The sequence below is a fragment of the Nicotiana attenuata genome, unplaced genomic scaffold, assembly GCF_001879085.1.
Source record: "Nicotiana attenuata strain UT unplaced genomic scaffold, NIATTr2, whole genome shotgun sequence".
Lineage (NCBI taxonomy): Eukaryota > Viridiplantae > Streptophyta > Magnoliopsida > Solanales > Solanaceae > Nicotiana > Nicotiana attenuata.
Window position 1 is genome coordinate 32,724 of NW_017671139.1, and position 25,509 is coordinate 58,232.

The window sequence follows — 25,509 nt, forward strand, 5'->3', positions numbered from 1 at the left end:
TGAAAATCTAGTTTGTTTCACAAATGAAATAACACGAAAGAGTCTCTCAAAAACCTTCATAACTCAAGACTGTATGACACATCCACAGAAATCTAGCATCCAATAATCATTTTCACATCACAAGCAAACTCTTCCCGCCACATTCAAACCAACCGAACACATCCCGCAGTGACATCCTACTCATCATATAGCCATCCAACCACTCACAGAGCCACCAATCCCACTCATAGGGACACCACTGGACATAGAAGTCCAAAGCAGATGCTCACTCAACTGAAACTACCGAGCCTAAGTTGCGGTCCAAACCGGGCCTCAAGTCCTCCAGATTAGCCCATCACCAAAACATAGAAAATACATCTGGCACCTCATCCATGGAATCCATAAGCCGTAGATGTATAACTGATACCGAGCACTCACATTCGCAAACGAGTGAGTGGAAGGAATTCAAAGAGATGCGCTTCAAGCTGAATCAATGTCGCACGATAAGAAAAGAAATATGGGAAGTTTATCCTAGATGCCCAGTAGCCTCTCGAAGATAGGTATGGACGTCATCATACCCATCCGCAAGATTCTACTAAATATTTGCTCATGACTCGTAGAACGTATGAACCTAGAGCTCTGATACCAACTTATCACGACCCAAAATTCAACTAGTCGTGATGGCACCTAACCCAACCCGCTAAGTAAGCCAATCTAACAATAATCCACCTCAAAGGAGATCTAATGGGAAAAATAATGATAATATAGCTGAACTTTTACACAAAGAATCCCCAAGGCCTGGTAGTACAAATCATGAGCTTATAAGATTTAGAGTTTACAAAGCTAATATGAAATAAATAATTCATCTGTTTGAAATGTACATAAAAGATTTTTATAAATATAAAGCTACCATGAACAGGAGGCAGCTACAACCGGAACGCAGTGGTTCATCTTCAAAGCATGCTCGAGCCATACACAACAATATCAGCTCCAAAATCTAAGCACAAGGTGTAGAAGTGTAGTATGAGTACAACCGACTCCATATACTCAGTAAGTAACAAACCTAACCTTAGGTTGAAAGTAGTGACGGGATTGGACAACAGTCAGAGTGCAACACCAATAGCCAAGAAGAACTCATAATAATAAGATAAAAGCATTACCAGCAATAACTCAAAGATATGATGCTCAGCTCGTTCATAATTACGAAAAATAGGCATGCTTTTCAAGTATAATAGTAAAACCCGAATCTTTCACCGAAATTACCAAAATATGAGCAAATTAGAAAACTATGATTTTTCCCAAAAACTTTCAACAACAGATGGGATATTTCATTCTCAGATAGCATGAGGAAAGTACATCTCTATGCCTACATGTCAATGTGCATGTGAAATCATGAATGTCATAAAATCGTGTAGCATGAGGAAATGCATCTCTATGCCTATATGTCAAGTATGCATGTCAAATGCAATGCATCACAGTGATGAACTCATGTACTCACACTTTCAGAGTACTCAATATGATTGTCTCGCACTACCACTCATCATGCCCAATCACTCAGCACTGTATGGTACCTGCGCTCACTACTAGTATGTTAGACTTTGAAGGGGTGGGTCCTGTCCAAGCGCTAATAAAACATGTTGCGACGCGCAATTCGATCCCATCGTGAATCAACAATACCTTCTGTGGCATGTAGCCCGATCCCATCATAAATTAATAAAACCTTCTACGGCATGCAACCCGATCCCATCAATATCACTCACACTCTGGCGCTCAGACCATAACTCAGTCATAAATCTCTCCAGTCTCTCGGGCTCACAAATCTCAGGCCAATAAGTCCAAACATTGATAACATGATGTGACAACAAATGACAACAGAGACTGAGATATGTTATGCAAATGAATGAATATGACTGAGTATGTAAATGCAGTTTAAGCAAATAACTCAACAGCAGAAATGACCTCGGTGGGTCCCAACAGAGTACGCATATAGCCTAAACATGGTTTCTCATGAATCACAGCTCAATTAATCTAGCATGTAGAAATTTGATGGATAAAAACATGATTAGGTAACTACACAGTACTACAAATCAACCGAGTCAAAATTCACACGGTGCACGCCCACACGCCCGTCACCTAGCATGTGCACCACCTCAACACCAACACATAACATGTATATTCAGGGATTCATACCCTCAGCACCAAGTTTAAAAGTATTACTTACCTCGAACAAGCTGAATCCACTACCGAGCAAGCCACACAATACTCTAGAAATGCCATCTCGCGCGTACCAACCTTTGAACGGCTCGAAACTAGCCAAAAATAACTTAAGAATATCAAATAATACCAAAGTAAGCAAAACAATCGATAAAGGTGGAACCTTTAATCAATAGCCCAAAGTCAACCAAAAAGTCAAACTTGGGCTCGCACCTCGGAATCTGATAAAACTCACAAAGTCAGATAACCCGTTCAATTACGAGTCCAACCATACTAGTTTCACTCAAATCCGACTCCGAATCGATATTCAAAACTCAAAAATCAACTTTATAAAATTTTAGACAAAACCCCCCAAAATTTTACTTTGAAATCATCAATCAAATGCTAAAAACGAAGATGGATTCATGAAATATAACCAAAACCAAGTATAGAACACTTACCTCAATCCATGCGGTGAAAATCGCCTCCAAAATCGCCCAAATTCGAGCTCCCCAACTCAAAGTATGACCAAATGAACAAACCCTCGATATTATATGCTTCTACCCAGCTAATTTGCCTCGTTTCTTATGCCAAATAATTTCGAAACTGGCTTTTGATGCATCCAATGGATTTCTCATGAAATTCCAGTCAAGTTAGGCTTTTGAATCATTCCATTGGACCTTACAATTAAGGAGATATGTTGGTTTCAATAATTGGAAATAGTGAAGATTTTTAAATACGATTTCAACGGCAATTTCGTAATTAATCTGAAAAATCTAGCAATCCAATTCTTAATAAAATGATCATAAATTCCTCATTTGATGTCGAAACTTGATGATTCCAGTTGCTATGGTTTCAAAATTATGATACGGATATAATGGTTTAGTCAAAACACGAATCAAATGTCGTTGGTTCAATATGGTAGCCTTTATGCTCATATCGACCTCGAAACCGAAAACAATCACCATACAACCCAAACTTATCCAAAACTCATCGGAATTTAACCAAACTTTGTGGACATGTCCAAATTATCATACAAACTTACTGGAATAATTAAAGTCCGACTCCGAGTCCTTTACCCAAAAGTCAAACCTTGGTAAACTCTTCCAACTTAAAACTTCTAAAACAAGAAAAATTCTTCCAAATCAATCCCGGACTGCCCGAAAACCAAAACCAACCATACATGCAAGTCATAATACATAATATAAAGCTAATCAAAGTCTTAAACAAGAGATAGAAATGAGAAAAGTAAAGTGTTCCACATTCTTTTTCCATTACTCAAAGGAGATTCATTTTACAATTTTCAAAATATTACAAGTTCATAGTTACGAGGGAAAAAGTGTTTGTCAAATACCAACACTTCTAGTTCATTACCCAACATCGAACACCACCAACAACCTGTCTACGGAGCCTCTAAGTACAGCAGAAGAGTAGTATGGAAGTATTGGCGACAAGTCCCTGGATATACCTCAAAACACAAAGTAAAACGTCAAGTGACATAAGGCCCAGAACAGAATAGGGCTCACCAAAACCTGCTGAGTAGAGAGTAATTGCTAACGAGGATCAATGTTGCCCGCTGACGAATCACTTGTATCCATTAAAGATGCAGCGCCCCCGGTAAAAGGGACGTTAGTACATATGGAAGAGTACTAGTATATAGAACCAAATATCCTCTCATGAAATAGAATGCCAATATAACAAGGGAATAATCATGAAAGCAGCAAGTAACAACCAATGATATCCAAATGCCAAGTTAAAACGTATTATAAAAAATTAACATTTTTGGTTGGGAGATCATTAACCTCCGATCATCACACCATATACAAGGCATGGAGTCCGATCACAAACTCGATCGGCTGAGCCATCTCTCCACAATCAATGTGGATCGACATGGTGATGCGAAAAAAATGGTGATACCAAGAGTAGGAATCACATGGCGTCTGATCTCCACCCGATCGGCTAGGCCGTCTCCCCACATATGCCGTGTAGGTCGACTTCCAATTCGCAACTAACATCAATCTCATCCCAATTAAGGGGAACAATCTCAACACATCAATCTCATCACAATCATTGGGAATATCTCAACCCACTCCTACACCGGCACGTGTAGTTTCGGGTGTGTGGGCCGTTACAAAGCACCCTTCCTTGGCTCACTAATGATACTCCCAAAAATATTTTGTTTTGCACACAAAGAAAATATAAATACAAACACATTCACCTCATAACCTTTCACACCATATATCGCTTCATTAGTACTTTCAACCACTCACAACATCATTATTTCATTGGCTCTCTTGGCCATATATATGATTCTTCATTCAAGGCACGGTGGCCATATCTCATATTCCACACTTTCATTTCTTTACTTTCAAGGATCATCATCACAAACATCAAATATAGAATATTCCGGACATCATAACTTTAAATTCATTAGTAATGAAGGTTTTAAACACAATAGATTTCTTTCCCAAGTATGGAGCAACATGACTTGCAATCGCAGCACAAGTAAAAAAAATCATAAACGAGTGAGACACTATTTATTCTTGACATACTTTTTCCCAAAAAGAGCAATACATAATTTCAACTCATGAGTATGTAGGAGCTTAAATCACATTGGAAATATTTATAAAGGAGAGCATATTGATTTACGATTGAAACACGAATTCAAATCAAATGCACTAGTGGCAACAACCATGGCCACGTTTATATCTCGCTCTCACTTCGTTCACTTCCAAAAATCATCATAGGTTATCAACAATTAAGGGCATTTGGACTCAAGACCTCAAATATGTATATGAGCAATATGAGTCTTAAGCACGTTGAGCTTTCTTTCCAAATTAAGCTTAATAAACTTTCCTTTGAAACATGAATCGAAGTCGTAACATTTTAATACATAAACTATATTTGAACACATTCACGAAAGAGATCATGATAAGATAGGAGCAATTGGAACATGTTTTGCGTAAAATGTTTCAACACAGCGCTTACTTGGGATAATCGAACCTATTAGGAACAACTCGGAACATGGGGATTAGGAACCTGGGCCACCCATACTTGAAACTTACGGGACTATCATGGAATTCGATTCTAAGAGAGAAGTTTAGCCAACATACCTTCTTGAGCTTTACTTAGGTTACTACAACGTCCCAACACTTCTAGCAATATCAACAATCTATAGGAAGATAGCGAAAATCGTATAATAATTAGAAGGATTCTCATGATATAACTTTTTTGGAAATTTTGTCAAACACCTACTATGCAAAATCGAATGCAAGGCTCTATAATGGTAATCCCTTACTCCCTCAACCAATTTCAACAAGAAACTATCCGAAATAGTTCAAGAACCCCACATACTACTTTCAATTGGCACATGCATGGCCTATCTCCAACCCCACAACATACTTAGACACATAACTTCTTGCATGAAAACTTAGGAGAAGGACTTACCCAGATAGATGATGGTTTAGTAAATGACTTCCTTGATTCTTGAAGATTGGGGAAAGAATGGATGAGTAGAGTTGCTAGGTCTTCTCCCTCTCTCTCTAAGATACTCTTACTTCTCTCTAAAAATATCATATTTTTGCCTTCAAAATGAGCCCCAAAGGCTTTTAATCAAAATGGGGTCGGGTTATAAAAAATAGAAAATGGATACGAACTCAACCCTGCGGTAGCAAGTGGACCGCAGAATAGATATGCGGCTCGCAAAATGGACTGCAAAAACGATCCCAAAACCTGGGCTGGCCTGGACAAGTCTGTGGCCATGTTTGCGGTCCGCAGACCAATTATGCGACCGCAAAATGGACCGCAGAATCCCCCTCCAAAATTCTTCATGCCAAATTCGCGACGGAAGTGCGTACCGCGAAACAGGTATGCAATCGCATAATGGACCGCAAAACAACCTTCAAAATTTAACTATTTTTCTGCTCAATTCCGTGATGATTATGCGGCTCGCGAAATGGTTATGCGGTCGCGAAATTGACCGCAGAATTGCCTTCTTCTGCCAAAAAATTTCATCAACTCCTCAGTGCATTCTTCAACCCAAAAAGTCCGTGCCGCATTCGTACACGGCACCACAAAACCTTAAATTCCTTGGCGAAATTTTTACGGGGTCTTACACTAAAGTTCAACACGATCGATCGGGTCGTTACAAAAGCATGCCCCCATCAACAACTAGCATGGAAAAGCCAATAGGATATGGAGTCACTCTTCTTAGAAAATATCATAACGGAAACCTCTCTAACAACTTTTTCAGGCGTATAAATTCGAAACCTATCTAATATACAGTTGACCTACGAGATCATCTTACACTAGACTAGGCATATAGTTGATCATATATTGCATAACAAGTGCCGTATAGTCTGGATTCCTTGTGACACTACGAAAGCAGGTATTGGGATGGCTTGAACTTCTACCTCGAAAGTTGGTATAGAGTTTTGCTTAGATGGCACAATCATGCAATGAGGGAAGGAGGGCACACTGCTAGCTGCCATGGTCTCATCCAGGTTAGGAGAATTGCCCAAGTCCACACTGTTGTAATGTGTACAATAAATGACCAGCCAGCCAACTGCATGCAATTCAGTATATTCTGGGAGGGATCAGACTTTTACAGAGAAATCTCGGTTGTTTGAGATTCATATGTTAGGGGATATGTAAGGAACTACTAACGTTAGACAAGCTAAATTCGTTGAGTATTGCGATAATCCAGATCCAAATGGGATGAAATGGATATGAAGATTCATATAACCGAATCCGACAAGCTTAGAATTGAGATGTGGGGAAAATAAAAAGAAGCGTGGTGGATTTTAAATATTCTTCCGGGCATAAATCAACTGATTGAAAAAGGACATATACGATAGAAATTGAAGCATCTCCCCCGTTGCACAACAATGGAACTATAATGAGAAAGCGCTTTCTGTTAAGGAGCAACACTATGCCCACAAAATTTCCAACTGCCTAAGGCCAAGCAGCAGCTGAGCCTACAATTATTTTGAGCGACCAAAAGAGTAGGCATTTCCTCCGCATCATAAACATCAGCGTAATAGACCTAATATGTGTGTCAGCACCTTAATACGCGATCTCTCAATTGTCCCCAGCTCCCCATCTTACTGGAGTTTGGCAAAAGAGATGTCGGTTTCCGTGCTCAAATGCGAGTCTTCTATCCATCCAAGTGCAAATAAAATTTCTCAATAATATATTAGTACATGTTAGACTGTTTTGTACCAGAACAAATATAGAGGTTCTACAATGCCTTCCTGCCGATGCTCATACCCAGTTCACAGTAACAAACTAACTGGAATAAGCACCAACCACGGCAGTCTTTGCTTCTTCAACAACCTTTGAAGGCAGACGATATCATGACCTCTGCTTCACAGCAAATTACTCTGCAAGGGTTAAAAGGACGTGTCAGCGCTAGAGGAAAGGGTTTACATGAGGCAAAACAAACCGGGCCAGGAAAGGAAAAACAAGAGAAGCAGATAGGAGAATACAAGGAATGAACGAACAACATAGTGGAAACGGAACAAAATGAGCAAAGGAGAAAGATATCGACAGCTAAAAAACATATAGAGCCAGAAACCTGTTTTAAAAGAAGTAAAATACATAAACTGAAGCTAGCTAGAACGGAACAGCAGAAATTTAGTGTCTAATATAAACTGAACCAACCAATTCATTGTGCCAGCTCAATTAATTTGTCTAATCAACTGATCCACATTATAGAACTTTAAAATCTTAAAACTTCCATTGAATTTTTTACCACAAGCGTGAAGGAAATACTCATTTCTGGCTAGTGCTGAATACCAAACCAACGTTTGGTTAATTGGATGCTTACTAGATATCAAGCATGTTTTCAAATAAAGGCTATTCTTTTGATATTTATAATCCAACTAGATCCTTTCAAGTTTGACGAAGATCTCCTCCCCCAGAAAAATCACTGAAAAACTCCAAGTATGGTTAAAGGCTTAGACGACAGCCATTTATTGTGGCAACTCTTGAAATACAGATGTCGCAGAGATGGATTTTAACAAGCATTTTAACTGTACCTCCTCTCCCCACCACTAGAACGTGTAGACATCATTGAGTAAATAATAAACAAGAGAACATTTATATTCAAGTCAGCAGCCATTATGACAAGGACAGGGAAGAGATTTACCTCTGTAAAAGTAGGAAGCATCTTTGATCACATCATAAACTTATTTTTCTTCTCAGCTGGCTTAAGAATTTGGAAAGAGCACAACAAGTTTTCATCAACACTCATCATAGCACCGGCATTGTCAAACTCTCCACAGTAGTTGGGTGCTGAAAAAATGGTGACAAGCTGCCTCTCAGCAAAGAATTCATAACCATCTTCCACAACCTGCAAAAAAAAAAAAGATGCAAATCAATAACCTCAGAGGAGAAGCACAGCAGGACAAAGAAAACAGGGTTCCTTTACCTGATGGGCACGACAGACAAGGTCCAAGTCATGCTTTGACAAAAACTCAGAAACTTTATCAGGGCCAAAGGTGTATGAAACTCCTCTATCGTTCATCCCCCACCCCTTCACATCTTTACCAGGATCTGACCAAAGTAAATCACAAAGCAAACCAGTATCGGGGATGGCAGTTGGACGTGGTAAGTTTCTTATCTGATCCAAGCTAGAAAGATCAGGCGAGAGACCCCCATGCATGCATAGTATCTTCTCATCAATAAGTGCTGCCACAGGAAGACAATTGAAACAGTCTGTAAAGGATTTCCACAGTTTCACGTTGAACCGGCGCTTACATTCGTCATAGAACCCATATATCCTATTTATTGAAGCACATTCATGGTTTCCTCTAAGCAGAAAAAAGTTCTCAGGATACTTAATCTTGTAGGCAAGCAAGAGGCATATTGTTTCCAAGCTCTGCCTGCCACGATCTACATAATCACCTAAAAATAAGTAGTTAGCTTTCGGAGGAAAACCACCATATTCGAAAAGCCTCAACAGGTCACTGTACTGCCCATGAATGTCACCTGAAACAAGAAAAAGAAAAAACATGTAAATAAGGAGGAATTAACACAGAAGGAAACTTAAGTGAGAAAAAGACAATGGTTAGCTTACCCTTGACTGTATTAAATAACTAAATCTGGTTCATTATATATTAAAAAGGCACAAATTTTTCGTTCTATTACTTCATTACATTGGAGTATATCTGTTTTACCTAGCTCAAGTAGTACAGTCAATTTAACAATCACGAATTTGCATATCTCACATCAGAACTTTCACATAATTACGCACTGGCTTATTATATGGTTGAATCATAACTTTGTCTCCAAACGCTGTATTAAAACACATCTCCTTAGGCATGCCCATCGCCATGGCATCTTTTTCTTCTTCCAACCCCCCACCCCCCAAAAAAAGCCCTCTTCCTTTGGGACAAGTTCACCATTGTCAGACCAAGTAAGATATTGTGCAAGTGCTGTGATGCCTCTTTAACCCACCACAGACAATTTAGTCCGATCCCAAAGTCGCTCATTCTCTATTTTATTATAGCAGCTACCATCGATGGGTCCTCAAATTGCTCCAGGCTCCACGTATACTATATGTAGCACCAAGCTGATCAATCCTGATTAAAGAGTAGACCCCATTTTATTTGTTGGGTACCAACAATATCAGAAACTGCACTACCATATTGCATTTGGTAGATTATTTTCTTAGCAATTGACTGTGATGGTCTTCTCCATGCAAATTGTGGACCAAAATTGTCATTTGGTTCGTTTATTCAATAACACATACATTAATCCATTAGATTGCTGGGAATTAGGTCTGCTCAAGTAAAGGAGTAGCAGAGAAAATGTAAGGGAGAAAAGCCCATGGTCCATAGGGTATCATAGAGATTTGGATGTGTCTTTACCCTAGTTAGAGTAAAATCACTAACCAAACTATTCAAAGTTTATTAAGGAGAGGAAAGAGGCCCAAACGTTGGAGGAAGAGTTCTTTTTTATTTATAAGAACAAAAATGATATTCAAAGTCGCACAAACTACTATGGTATTAAAATTATGAGTTATATGACAGACTTGGAATGATGAGCATAAACTTGGGGACACTACGAAGGTGACGAAGAACCACAGTCCACAATAGATTTATGTCTACATTTTCCCTAAAAATAATTATCGAATTTATACTAATAGTAAGCAACTGACATAATATTTAGTGATGTAGAGAAAGCATATGACGACGTGTCAGGAAAAATTCCTTAGTGGATATCTGAGAAGAAATGAATTCCTTTCAGAATATAAATGATATAAAGGATATGTACAAATGAGTACTCACAAGAAAAGTGGGAGGAGATGCAGGACATGCCCAATAAACATGAGTTCACACCCAAGTCTGCCATCAACTCATACTTGTTTTACCCTAATTAGATATGAGCTAACCAATAAAATAGAGAACGAGGTTCTGTGGCGCATGCTATTTGCAGATAATATTGTGTTAATTTGCAACTAGCAAGGGAGTCAAACAAAAATTTGGAGTTATGGAAAAGCAATAGAGACAGGGTTTTATGGAACTACAAGACATAATAAATGCACTGCATGTAGTACCCATAAGAAGCAGCTTTGGAGGACCATTCCTTTATGCATCTTCTGGACCATTTGGGAAGAAAGAAACAATGCTTGCTTTGAGAATAGGAGGATTCACATCTCTAGAATTAAAAATAATTGTTTGCAAAAATTATTTTTTTGGCGTAAACAACATTTAGTTGAGAGTGTGGATCAGTAATTAGAGTTTTTGGATTCGTTAGGAAACTTGTAACTGACTTTCTGCTGCTGTAGGTGTTTGGCTGCTCTTGATATAAACTTTGTACCATCTTGGTACCTTTACTAATAAAATCTTTACCTTATCAAAAAAAAAAAAAAAAAAAAAAAAGGCATAAGAAAACGAAGTTAACTTGTTTTAGTTCCTCTTTATTAATCCACCTAATTTTAGTTTTCCTTTGTCTTGATATATCATATTTTATGTAACAATCTAGTAAATTGTTGTCGATATATGAGCCTGTAAAGGCTGAGTCGATTCATCTTGAAGCTTTAAAGACGAGCAGGTCATCCATTGAACATTGGTAATGAATATTACCAATAAAAAAATAGTGGTAAAAGTCAAGGCACAACAATGAACATCTTCCTCAACTTCCTGGGTCGAGAATAGGAGAGCTCGAGAATTACATAAAGATTCAACACTGTCAATTTATCTGTGTAAATTCCACTTGGCAATAATACCATACCCGTCCCTACGCCAATCTTAGCGTCATGTCAATTGACAACCATCACAATAAAAGGAATGTGTGCTTGACTAGCCATTTCTTTTGGAGAAATGTTAACTACAAATGGCACAATACAGAGAACCACCCCAAGTAACCAATCCAGATGAACCACAGTAAGATTTCAAATGGACATAAAAGGCAGATTCCTTCGGTAGACAACACGAGATGATTAAAAACAACTCAAAGCACCCTCAATGCCATTTTGAGCCATGCAATCGAGATACATAAGCTCGCTCAGACATAGAACATGGGAGGAAATCCCATCCTCGTCCTACAGGAGACATCTAGGCAACCACCGGTGTGAGGATTTTCTCCACCTTCTTTCTCTGTATTACAGGTCAAACCTGGTAAATTACCACATCTACATTCTATTATTTTTCTTATTTTGTCAAATGTATCAACTTTTGTTCTTTTTATTACTTTGGCTATCTTCATGAAAATTACTAACTTGAGGTGTCATATTAGGTTCCAGTTCGCCAGAATCTGGTGCAACAATTGATATCTTTAGTGATTTTTGACAAAGTATCAATTGAACTGTACTCCTCAAGAGTTGGAGAGCACAAGAATCAATCAACATTCCCATTCAGTTTTGCGAGAAACTATGGTCACTGTTCACTCTTGTCTCCATTCTGAGGATGATATCAAATGAAAACTGCTGCAAAAGCCAGTTACATGGCTTAACCTGCAGCGGAACAAAAGGATCGCAACTCGGCCCCAAGTTGGCATCTACCTCTATTGGTGATCCAGTATCATCCCTGGCTTCAACAACTAACAGACGCCAAAGTTTAATGCCAACTAACAGAAGTCAAAGCTTTCAAATGACATTTCTGATGACGGCAGAGAGAAGTTATTGTTGCTCATCTGGTCTTCTACTTTTAACATAAATATCACTTACTAGTTTTTTTTATAAGTAATCACTTACTAGTTTTCTTGGTTTAATAGTGAAGACTTTTTCTTTTATAGGTAATGCAAAATGTAGTGAGAGTTTTATAATTTTTCGTGTTAAGTTAAATTTTCTTATTTTACATGATAAATGAGGCATCCTAGTAAACATTCTTATGCGTCTTTTTTATAACTTAAGCACCGCAAATTAACTGAACTTAACAGATAACGCCGTAAAACCGAGAAAACTGGGATGGTTCAGGAAAAATCTAATATTAGTTACATGCAATATATAAACCAAAAAATCAGCATCTTTTCGAAACAACAGTGACACCCCTTGTTTTCGATAGAGCAGTGAAGCCCCCAGTTAAATGCAACTTTAACCAATGACTTCATATTTGACGAATGGAGTTTAAGCAACATCTCTAATCTAACTGAAGGAGTAATCCTTGCACATACAAAAGCTACTTCAACATGTCACTTAAAAATATTGAATAGAAAGAGGTCTATGAAGTCAAAACTGAAACTCGTACAAGTTAAGACTAGTATACTGCTTCCAACCAAAAAAAAAATGTATAGCAACAGAGAAGAACCAAAAAGGCATGATACCATGATGACTGCCATAGTTTTGTTCCCCTAAAGCGTCTAAATAGCAAATAGGACACAGAATGGCGACTGATAAAGAGATGATGAGCTGTTGATTAGAAAATGGTAGCCTACTTCTGATGAAAAAGGGAAGTAGCCAAATAAGGTAATCTCCTGATCAAAAAGAGCAGATGTAAACCGCGAGGACTTATAGCAGTGGCAATGGATCACCCTCCAGTTGAAGGTATACTTAACGTAGATAGTGGATTTTTTCATCGTATGGTAACATTATTCTTCACTTGGATTGCCAGAGGCACCAAATCCCTAGAGGAAGTCGGCTTCAGAGTTGGTGGTTTTTCTTCAAAGTAAACCATTATAGTTTTCTTCAAGCACATACAACATCACTTTGAAACCTCAATATCCTAGAGACGGCGTCCTAAACCTTAGGCCAGAGCAAACACATTTTGCAATCTTTATGATATTTTCTTAATACGTCATTTTGCATTAGTATGGTATAAACATGCAACATTTCAAACCCAGGTAAAGCTGCAGAGTTGACCAGAACTTTCTCTGATGAATTTCCTTTTACTCAAAATATTTAGGGTAAATTAGACTCTGACAACCTTTCAGTTTCATTTTTCCCTTTAAAGTTAACGGGATCAAAGGGATTATAGAACAAGGTTCTCAGTTCTAAACCTAACAAGCACTTAGCGAGAAACTTCGAGCAACCATAGAGCAAAAACTCATAGAGTCGAACAAAAACAAACAGAAAGGTGTATCCAGCCAGTCGGTTGATACAAAAGTAAAACGGGGCAATGTTTTTTTCTTTAAAAGGAAACAAAAAAGTATACAGAGCAAGGGTTAAACGATATCTCACCAAGAAATGCATACAGTTCCAATATATAGTGGTTAAAGGGAATAGTTAGTACCGCAAATTTTGATGGGTGCTTCAAGTTCAAGGAGATTGGGCTGTTTGAGGAAGATATCACGAGAGGTAACACACAGTTGCTTGATTTCAGACTCAGACAGCTGCACCAACTTTCCAGGCTTCGATGATCGAACTTCTATTAGCTTCTCAATGATCCTATCAACTGCTGCAGCGTCCATTGAGAAAGTGGGTATCCCCCTTTTTCTGGGTTTCTCTATAATCTCTATGTATGAAGGGGTTGATTTTTCTACTGTGAAAGGGAAAGCGAATGCTGGGAAAGGAGGACGCCCAAAATTACACTACCACGACTTTTTGATTTTTCTTTTTTGTTTGCTCAATCCAAATTTGACTTGACGGCTGTCACTCCAATGTGGCGGAGTTCAATCCAATTTTTTCTTTTCCTTTTTATTCATTCCTCCATATTTTCAAAAGAATTCATGATTGCCCCTATTGAGAATTTACCAATTTTTTTAGTAACTAATATACAATATTTAGGTAACTTCACGTACATTTTTCTTCTGTGTCGTTGCTTTTTGGCCAATGTGCTCAGATTTCTCACAACTCAGGCTCGTCAAAGGTAACCCCGACGGACGGAGGGACTAACTGTATAGGTCAAAATCTGAACAAAAGAATTCTACTTAAGGAAGAACGATCAAGAGTCAACGAAGCCGAGATCACGTATAGAAGCAATATACCGGCGAGTGATTTAGTCACGGTCGAGGTCGAACACTCGATTCAGCCTGAACGGTTAGCTCAACACTTAGACATTTTTTAGGAATATTCTACGGGATATTTCAAGAACTTAGGCACTCCGGTTAAGGATCGATGGGTAAGAAAAGTGTTTAATATAAATATCATGAGAGAGTGTGACATAATGGGGGAGGGGGGGAGGGGGGCTGATAGGAACACACACACACACAAAGATATCTTTCTAAAAGTGAAGATATTCCCTAAATCGCAGGCTCCTCGCTAAAAGGGAGATAAGAGCTTAGAATCTCAGTATTCATTTGAATTCGACTTTATCAAATGTACAGAAGTCAGTCTTGCTCAAGAATGATTACTCTTTCATTTGTGATTCTTCATTATCATTTGATATTATTGGAATAATCATCTATTTCTTACATTAGGATATTCAATCGCAACTGTAACCAAATTTTACATTCAGTTATGCTTGTTTATTCCTATCTTCTATCTCAGATCTCGAATAAATTATCTCTGGCTAGGATTTTCCCCAAATCTTCTTATTTAAATTGACTTAACAAACAGGTCTAATACTTTTTAGTCCAACAATTTGACGCCGTCTGTGGAGAATTTTCTAGCCAAAATTTTAGTTTCCTCTAGATCTAAAGTCAATCAGAGTTCTACTTCCCGGTTATCGTAGCCTCGCCCTCTCATTACAAACACCAACTTGAAAATTTTGTAAGCAAGCTTTTGAAATAATCGAACCAACCAAGGTCAGATCTTCGCATGAAATCGAAATTATGTTTCATATATGTAAAGCCACGTCTTGCTGTAGTGATGGGTTTGGTATGTCGTGAGTATGAGTTGTCAAAGTAGGATTATGGCCACTATGCACTGAGCACGTCCGCAGTCCTATTTGCTATATTAACGTTAGATGCCAATCTATACTTTATGCACACTGCCCCCTCTCTCTCAGGAAGGGACGATAGCCTATTGTGTAATTCTTTGAAAAACAAGCTTGTCCTGCCCGTATGTACGGAGTATAACTTATGTTTCCCTTATTTTTGTGCACCTGGGACTGGATCGGACCGGGACTCGAACTCGAGATCCCAACGGGCGAAGTAAGTTGTCAGCCCATAAGATGCCGACTCAACTAACGACGAAGCTAAGCACGAGGCTGAGATCAAATCTGAAGCCAACATTCGAGTACGGGACAAAACGAGTCATTCTACAGCGCCTCTCTCCCCTCGCCAACCAATCAGGTCAAGGTAACAAATGATTTCGTTTGGGTTTAACTTGTTATTTTTCTTTTGGATTGGGATAGGAACAGGAGCATTCTCCTAGATGCACGAACAAGGAACAAACGCCATCAAAACAATACATCAGAAAAACGTTCCACACCATATCATCCTGCAGGCAACGGTCGAGTAACTCCCCCCCCCTTAACGAGTTGGTACTTAACGCCATAAAGGGAAAAGCCTGTATAGACAGGGACTAGGTCACCAGCCCGAAATATATACGAATCTCTCCAACAAGTTGGTGCTTAACGCCATAAAGGGAAAAGCCTGTATAGACTAGGACTGGGCCACCAACCCGAAAAATATACGAATCTCTCCAACATGCAGACAGAACATAAGTGCGTGAAACTCACCCACGCACTCGCCAAAGCAACTATGTGACAATACAACTAGCTAAAATTTGATCTTGTCCATACATTAAGACGTCCCCAAGCTTGAGCAAGACATTCATTGCCCCGCCTATCGACTACTTCTCTAGGCCGAGCGATGAAGGGACTAGATAGATGGGACTCCTCGAATGTATGTACGGATCGAACGGAAATATGTAATACTCTCCAATGAATAAACAGAGCAGTATGACATTCTTAAACAACGCCAAATGTACACAACCGCGCCAACGCAAAGGAAATATACATTCAATCTCACTTGAATTATTTTCTGAGTCTACATTCGACCTCGCTCGAATCGACTTACATTCAACCTTGCTCGAATCAATCTACATTCGACCTCGCTCGAATTAACATACATTCGACCTCACTCGAATTAGCAAGTCAAGATTCTACCTCGCTCGAATTAGCAGGTCAAATCTGACCTTGCTCGAATTAACAAATTAAATTCGACCTCGCTCAAATTAGCAAGTCAAAATTCGACCTCGCTCGAATTATCAAGTCAAATTCAACCTCGCTTGAACTAGAAAATCAAGATTCAATCTCTCTCGAATTAGTAGGTCAAATCTGACCTCGCTCGATTTAAAATTAAATTCATCCTCGCTCAAATTAACAAATTAAATTCGACCTCGCTCGAATTAGCAGGCCAAATCTGACCTCGCTCGAGTTAATAAGTCAAGTTCGACCTCGAATTAGCAGGTCAAATCTGACCTCGCTCGAGCTAATAAGTCAAGCTCGACCTCGCCCGAATCAGTAGGTTAAATTCGACCCCGCTCGAGTTAACTACCAAAAGTCAGGGACTTATCGCGAGAAGATCCAAGAAATTTCGAAAAGATGGGGTGCCCTCAGTGTCTTGATGATGTTACGTACACCTATACCTATGCATGACACGACATTTATATGCACGTGCATGACATTATAAATGTTTCAGAATTTACAAAGTTATTCAGATTTACAGATGGATTTCTTTATTCCATGTTTCATTTATGTCTTTTATGTACTAATTTTCATGCCTTACATACTCAGTACATTTTTCGTACTGACGCCCTATTTCACGGGGCCTGCGTTTCATGCCCACAGGTGCAGGTAGGCAAGTCGACGGTCCCCCTTCTTAGGATCTTGATCAGCGAGAGTTGGCGTGCTCCACTTGATCTGGAGCTGCTTTTGATTTTGGTACGATATGTTTGTATATAGATATATGGGTATGACGTGGCTCAGTCCCACCTTTGTACAGTTGTATTTCTATTAGAGGTCTGTAGACAGTTATGTATAGTTGGATAGTATGTGGCCTTGTCGGCTTTCATTTTGGGTATATAGTTGTCTATAGCGGCCTTGCCGGCTCGCCCACTGTATTCCGCATGTATATGTACATATGCATTTTTGGCAGGTTTCCTTCATGTATGTTATTCTCGTAATTCAGCAGACGTCATTCAGGTTTATATCTTAGACGCGTGCTTAAGGGTGTTCGACAGGTAGAACTCGGACACCCGTCGCAGCCCGTCGGTTTGGGTCGTGACATGTTCATCGTCAAAGGTAAGCCCGTCCTCGGCCTCATCAACTCCACCAGCCTCCGGCGTCGTGGAGTCATAATCGCAGGCAAGCTGGGCCTCACACGATTTAACACGAGCTTCCTCGAAAGCGATTTCAGGAACATTCCCCGCTGCCAACAAGCCCTTATATATATCTCGCTGAGCCTCAGCATGGACCCACATCTCGTACAAAGGGCGAGGAACATCAACAGAGGCGGGCGCAGGAGGAGTAGAAGCTAACAAATGCGCCCTCTCAGCCTCGAGAGCAGTAATTTGATCACCCAGGCTCGAGACGTCTCTCTCAAGCTCGCCAATCTGCTCGTCAAGCTGCGCCTCCTTCAGAGCAGTCGTTTCTATCTCAATTGCACGTTCAGACCTGAGAACGCGGATAGAATCTTTCAGTGTTGCAGCCCTCGCCAATGCTGCTACTCCAGCCCCCCAGCCCTCTCCAGCTCGGTTGCCTTCCCTTCCAATTCGGTCACCTTCTCCACCAATTCAACACTTAGACCGGCGATCCTAGTGTCACTCTGCTCAAGATCCGCCCGCAGGGCAACCACCTTCGCCTGAAGATCAACACACTCAGCTGCAACTCCCTTGCCCACCTCGAACTCTTTTTCTTTAGCCCTAAGCAGCCCCTCGAGTTCGCTGCATCTGCTCATAGACCACATCAGGTCCTCGTCCTTCTGCTCCAACTCCTCCATAGGGGACTGTGGATCGCCGCCCGCCCTGAGCCGTGCATGCATCTCACGACACTTCTCACGGTATCTGTGGTATTTTGAAACTATTTTATGAAAAGCGGCAGCCCGCCTCTCCTCGCGGTGGATACTCTCAGTCTCCAAGATGAAAGTCTGAAGAAAGAAAAGAGAACAAAAAGAAAAAAATAGCAAGAGTAGGAGACATAAAATGAAGAAAGCAATGGACTCACCCTCAAAGCCATTCCGGCTAGGCCCCGTGATAGGCTGGCATCGCTGATCTTTTGAAGGGCCCTGATTTTAGTAGCAGAACAAAGAAGGGCAAATTGGGGCACCAGGCTCACCTATCCTCTAACAAATCACATTCTGGAGCAATCTTGGTCACGCGGTAGGAATCATCCGTCCCCGCCTCCACCCAAGTAAACCCCACCTCAAACATGCTTATGTCATTGGTGTCAATATCTGAACCGCGTTCGTAGTCATCTACAACTACGCCCTTTGCGCTCTCGCTGGCCGAAGAAGGAGCACGGGCCTGTTGTGAAGTCGATGGACCGCTCAGAACGACCGCAGCGGCCTTCGAACTCTGTCCCCCTTCCAAGGGAGCCATCTCCACGACCGGAGGAGGCACGGTTTCCACGCCCAAACTAGTGCCATCGGCCGGTTCGGACACCGCCAACACGGGTTCACCCCTCGAAGACCCCTCGGTCCTAGTCACTCCATCAGCCACTATCCTTCGCCTCTTTAAAGGAGCCTCCTCGTCTTCGCCCTCTGACGATTCGCCCAACAAATGAATTGCGGGGGCCGGAATCCCCGCTAGGGGAGCAACATCTGAGCGGCCAAGCCCGCGCAAAGCTGTAGTCTGCGAAACAACAGCGATCTGAGCAGGCTCACTTGCAGCCATGGCGAGTGCAGGCTCGATAAAGATACCCAACTGGCGAAAATCAAGCATAGGAGCCATCGCCCTCCTTGTGGACCTCTGACCTATAAACAAAGTGATAAGAAGATAAAAACGACGGTATAAAGGCTAGCAATTAAAGCCAAAGGTAACTCATCGGCCGCAGGTCTACGCCCAAACCTCTTATTGAAATACGACCACTCGCGAATCCCCATAGTGGGGCAAAACCCGACTCACCCAGTCGCGAATGTCAGCAACTGGTAACGGAGGCTCCCGCTCGGCTGCAAAGGTAGAAAGAGAACGATCAGATTACCCCAAAATAAGTTGTTCACTTTAGAAAGAAAACACTTACGGGCAAAGTTCCACTCCTTGGGGAATCCGCTGGGGTCAGATACCACATGTGCTGTCTTTACGTAGAAGAAATTTTCCCAGAAACGATGATTGGTTTTATCGTCCATCATCACCACCAACCCCTTGGTCCCGCGATGACGCATATGAATCATCGTGCCCCTGTGAAAACTTGGGGCGAAGAGGTGAAGCACATGGTGTAGAGAAATACCACGGCTGGACAGCTTCGCGTGTTTGATAAGCATGAGGAAAAGCTTGTATATGTACGGAGAGAGCTGAGGCGGGCATATGTTGTAAAAATGGCAAAAACCCTCCGCCAAGGAAGGAAGAGGAAGCGTGTAGCCGATGACAAACGGGTACGCGTAAAATGTGCAGTACCCCAGGCGATGTACTTGTACTACATCACTACCAGCGGGAACGATTTCAACATGGGCTGGGATTCGCCACTTAGTCCTAAATACAGTAATCGCCGCCGCATTCATCATAGAAATAACAGGTTCAGGTTCATCCTCAGGTAGGTTTTTAAAGTCCGACCTAGCCTTCCCGGAGCACGGGATTATCTCGTCAAAGGTGGGGAAGTTTTCATCTTCCACCATAGCCGCTCCTTCCTCATGAGGAGGTTCATCCGCAATCAACGTCACAGGGTCTGATGTAGCACTGGCCATCTTTTCCGATCGCGAAAAAGAAATACAAAGATGAAGGAGATGACAGTAGCAAAAGGTACTGAAGGGGGAAAGAAAGCACAGAAGCTGGAAACTCGAAGAAGAAAAGAACTAGGGCTTTAAAGGTTCTAAAAATACAACAATTCAAATGAGGAGTGCCTATCCCTATTTATAAGATTATAGACACCCCAATCGAGAAATCCCAAATGTTGCCTCATTAATTTCAACACGGAAGAAGCGAGGGAAACAATGTAATGTATGGGGAATATGATGAAACAATGTCATTTCAACTGACGTAACAGTTAGGTGCGTTTCTTGAAGCATCACGTTGCCGTCTCGCCAGAAAAAAGGGGGGGGGGGAGTCACTCTTCGGCCAATGTGCTCAGATTTCTCATAATGTGCAACTGGCAAAGTCCGCCCATCAGGCTCGTCAAAGGCAACCCCGACGGACGGAGGGACTAACTGTATAGGTCAAAATCTAAGCAAAAGAATTCTGCTCAAGGAAGAACGACCAAGAGTCAACCAAGCCGAGGTCACGTATGGGAAGCAATATACCGGCGAGTGATTCAGTCATGGTCGAGGTCAAACACCCGATTCAACCTGAAAGCTAGCTCAACACTTAGACATTTTAGAGGAATATTCTACGGGATTTTCCAAGAACTTAGGTACTCCGGTTAAGGACCGCTGGGTAAGGAAAGTGTTTGGTATAAATATCATGAAAGAGTGTGACATAAGGGGGGGCTGACAGGAACACACACACAAAAAGAGATACATCTCTCTAGAAGTGAAGATATTCCCTAAATCTCAGGCTCCTCGCTAAAAAGGGAGATAAGAGCTTAGAATCTCAGTATTAATTTGTAATTCGACTTTATCAAATGTACAGAAGTCGGTTTTGCTCAAGAATGGTGACACTTTTCATTTGTGTATTCTTCATTATCATTTGATATTATTGGAATAATCATCTATTTCTTACATTATGATATTCGATCGCAACAATAACCAAATTTTACATTCAGTTATGCTTGTTTATTCCTACCTTCTATCTCAGATCTAGAATAAATTATCTCCGGCTAGGATTTTCCCCAAATGTTCTTATTTAAATTAATTTAACAAACATGTCTAATGCTTTTTAGTCCAACAATTTGGCGCCGTCTGTGGGGAATTTTCTAGCCAAAATTTTAGTTTCCTCTAGATCTAAATTCAGTCAGAGTTCCACTTCCCGGTTATCGTAGCCTCACCCTCTCATTACAAACACCAACTTGAGAAATTTGTAGGCAAGCTTTTGAAATAACCGAACCAACCAAGGTCAGATCTTCGCATGAAATCGAAATTATGTTTGATATCTATATGAAAGCCACGTCTTGCTGTAGTGATGGGTTTGGTACGTCGTGAGTATGAGTTGTCAAAGTAGGATTACGGCTACTATGCACTGAGCACGTCTACAATCCTATTTGCTATATTAACGTTAGATACAAATCTATACTTTATGCACAGGGCCCCCTCTCTCTCAGGAAGGGACGATAGCCTATTGTGTAATTCTTTGAAATAACAAGCTTGTCCTACCCGTATGTACGGAGTATAACTTATGTTTCCCTTACTTTTATGCACCTGGGACTGGATCGGACCGGAACTCGAACTCGAGATCCCAACGGGCGAAGTAAGTTGTCAGCCCATAAGATGCCGACTCGACTAACGGCGAAGCTAAGCACGAGGCTGAGATCAAATCTGAAGCCAGCATTCGAGTACGAGACAATAACTCAAACTTCAGGAATTATTCCTAAAGTTTGAACAGAAAAAGGTTTAAACTTCAATAACTATTGGTAAAGTTCTAATTGCACATGTCAAACTCTAGGAACTAAGCTCAAACTCCAGTGGTTGTTCCTGGAGTTTTTTGAGTTTGAGGTTGTACAGTCCTTATGAGGCTCCTATAAAGAGTTTTTCTTTTATCAAGTGGAATGTATATACTACAATGTGAATTCGGGTCGCTGTAGAAAGTTGGCAGGATTGCACAAGGATGAGTACGCAATTGAGCTGATGATTTCGAATGTGTATGACTGGTGTTATATGAGCTTATGAGAAGTTGAATCGAGTAAAGTGTGGGACCATGGAGGTTAAGAAGAAATAAATTATGGGTCATCAGATGATATGTCTGTGGCTTTAAGCCAAGTGGCAAGAGTCTACCATCGACAATCGGGTCATATGGGAATTGTGTTGTTGTAGTTCATGGACTTAGATATGCTTGTGGGTTGGATGCAGTTTGAGAAGGGTGTCATCGAGGATAATTTGGGAAAGAATTGCTGGATGCATTGATGTGATATATTTTATTGATATATGAAGGTTGTGGAATGACTCATGTTTGATATTCATTGTGGATGTAGTACGAAAGGAGAAAGGATTCAATCAGTTCCTTAAGGATGAGGTTGCTTCTTAAGTTATTTGCGTGCTAATGGAGCACAAGTCATTCGACGTGTACTGGTTGTACATTAGAGATTACAGCAGAGTGGACGACTCTCGAGGAGGTTCTAATGGGTTCAAGAATTCAATATGTGGTACCTAAGGATTCCCGGATCTGTGTATGGCTAAGACTTGAGATTTGCCTGGATGGTGCTGAGACTTGTAGTATTTATATATTATTATTGATTCTACATTATAGTATTAGATGAAAGAAATAGCTTTGGATGCACAGAAAGTCTCCTCAGAGTGAGCATTTTGGTTTGAAGTACTATTGGATGCAAGAGAGGGAATAAAATAGTTATGGGTCTTAGTGTCTGTAGACAATAAGTTTGCGTCGAGAAATAAAATCAAGACCAAAAAATATTACAACAATCATAGTGTTTTATTTCAAATATTTGAGTATTATAATCTCTATGAATCCTCTGATTCTTCTTTCCAATAGTAAATAAGTTCAAGAGCCATTGAGGTTGATCTTAAATCTATATTTGTTGCCACGAATGATGATCTTGAATTCAACTAGCACGAACTTTGAGTTGAACTCGCACTCCTTGAACCTTGATTTGTTCTATCGTTCTTGAGCTTGAACTTCACTTGTTCTTCGTTCTTGAGCTTGAACTTGATTTGCTCTTCGTTCTTGAGCTTGAACTTGATTGCTTGAAGCTTGAAACTTGTGGAGGAATTTGCAGCGTTTGATCCACAAGTTCTTTTTTGCTTCTTGCTATAACTTCTGGTTTATTTTCTAAGTTATGAAGACCCCTATTTATAGTTGTAGAAGGGAAGAGTTATGACTAGAACAAACTCTTTCCGATCAATGAGATTGAAGCGTGTCAAGGCCGCATTTGATTGGCCAGAACATGTCACTTGCACATGTGGCACGATTTCATTGGCCTTTTAATTTGACTTGGCATGCCTTGTCATTTTGACATGTGGCATTATCTTATTGGCTCTTCCGTCTGACTTTGTGGGCCACATCATTTCACATGTGGCGCCAAACTGGGCCTCGAGGAAGAAGATATCTGGGGCTTAATGAGGTGGGCTCATCACTTATAGCCCAATAGATTTGGACCTATTTATTTAACCCATATGTATTTGACTTATATAATTAATTCAATTATATTAGCCCGTAATATTTATTTGGCCTAATATATCTTGCATTTAAATATAGTCTAAATTATTTAATAAATTTAATTCTAATAAAATTTACATGCTTACAAATGCCCCCTACTTTAAGACTTGTCGGGGTGTAAATTTGTTGCACTTTCAAGACGAGGCTTGAAGTATAATTTCCTTCTTTCCGAGATCCCTTTTTGGTCATCCATGCACTACTTCAGAGTAATTACTCCCAAGAGTAGTGTGACATAACTTTGTCAAGTAAGCTTGCATGAGTATCCTTGCTTATTCATGGGGATACACTGCCAAAAGAACCATTTAAGAATTTTTTGGACCTCCTTAGCTATATTTTTTTAACCAAGAAGAGATCTTCTTTCTCAAATGTCTAACATTTTTCATTCAAAAAAATGACTTACAATATTAAGTACTCCAGTTGTGTAAATACCACGAGGTATTTAATCATGGAAGTGATTTTTTATGTGAAAAATTTAATGGCCACAAGCAAACTGGAATACTACTTTTCCATGTAGTTACGTGGGCCTCCACAAATTCTTTGACTATTTTGACTAAAATAAGGACTTGTGACACCTCCTCATCCTTTCAGTTGAACTAGGATACTTAATCCTTCTTAGACTCCTATAACTGCCACAATTTGTATCACATTAGGACTTAAAGCACCTCCACTATTTATTTATAAATAGGGATCCAGTAGAAGGCTTAGAGCCCAAAAACGGTGTTACAAGAAGGGTTTGAAACTTCCTTTGACTCTTGGAAGAGTTGAAGGTAATTTCTTCTTCTTTTCTTTTTAATTTTCGTCACCCTTTTACAGCCAGTACATCTTGTGGTATACGATTGATATCTTGGTGTAGAATAGTCCAAATCATGGTCTGTTTGATTCTATAGAAGCTAGACTTTTAGTTCTAGAACATATCCGAAATATAGAATTAGAATCGTTGCGGATCACCCTTGGTGATTTTTCGAAGTTAGCCTTAATTTCTGTCATGCTGATATCTTCAAATTTATGCGACATCACCAAAAGTTTTATATCGTGTTGTAAGAATCAAGGAATTGCAAACCGTTTGATTTATCAAAAAGTAGAGTTCAAGATCTACAACATATATGAAATTAAGAATTAAGCACTTTCAGGATCATTCTAGATAATGTTTTAAAGTCAGCTCTACATTCTAACGCGCCAACAGCTTTAGATTATCGCAGTTTCACCAAAAGTTTTATATCTTGCTATAGGGATCTCGGAATCACAAACCGTTTGATTTATCAGAAACCAGAGTTGATGATCTACAAAATATCCAAAATTCAAAATTAAACACTTTCATAATCATTCTAGATGAGTTTTTGAAGTCGGCTATACATTCTAACGCGTCAACGATTTCAGATTATCGCGACTTCACATAAAACTTTGTATCTCGATGTTGGAACGTCGGAATTGAAAACTGTTTTAATTGATAGAAACAAGACTTAGCGAGCTTCGATATCACCAAAAATCATGGCCCGAGTTATTCCAGATTATTCAAGGCGATACTTTGAACTCAATTTTTGAATCTGACACGCCTTGGTAGGTAAATATCTTTCTTGTACTTGTATTTTTTTTCT

General features: G+C 40.1%; 1 protein-coding gene across 1 annotated transcript; it reads right to left on the reverse strand.

Annotated features, from left to right (window-relative positions):
- Positions 1-6,944: 6,944 nt before the first annotated feature.
- On the reverse strand, positions 6,945-14,222 carry LOC109206189 (serine/threonine-protein phosphatase PP1 isozyme 3). Its single transcript, XM_019368986.1, has 4 exons — positions 13,845-14,222; positions 8,603-9,162; positions 8,321-8,524; positions 6,945-7,553 (listed from the first exon to the last, which is right to left on the reverse strand). The coding sequence occupies exons 1-3, from the start codon at positions 14,020-14,022 to the stop codon at positions 8,348-8,350; spliced, it is 915 nt and encodes a 304-aa protein (XP_019224531.1). The 5' UTR covers positions 14,023-14,222; the 3' UTR covers positions 6,945-7,553; positions 8,321-8,347.
- Between the last annotated feature and the right edge of the window lie 11,287 nt (positions 14,223-25,509).

What these genes read in the sequence shown, in the direction of transcription:
- LOC109206189 (XM_019368986.1), bottom strand. Translation starts at nt 14,022, where the DNA reads ATGGACGCTGCAGCAGTTGATAGGATCATTGAGAAGCTAATAGAAGTT. An exon ending in AGCACCCATCAAAATTTGCG is followed by an intron (nt 9,163 to 13,844) that starts GTACTAACTATT and finishes TTCTTGTTTCAG; the next exon opens with GTGACATTCATGGGCAGTAC. An exon ending in TTGTCTGTCGTGCCCATCAG is followed by an intron (nt 8,525 to 8,602) that starts GTAAAGGAACCC and finishes TTTTTTTTGCAG; the next exon opens with GTTGTGGAAGATGGTTATGA.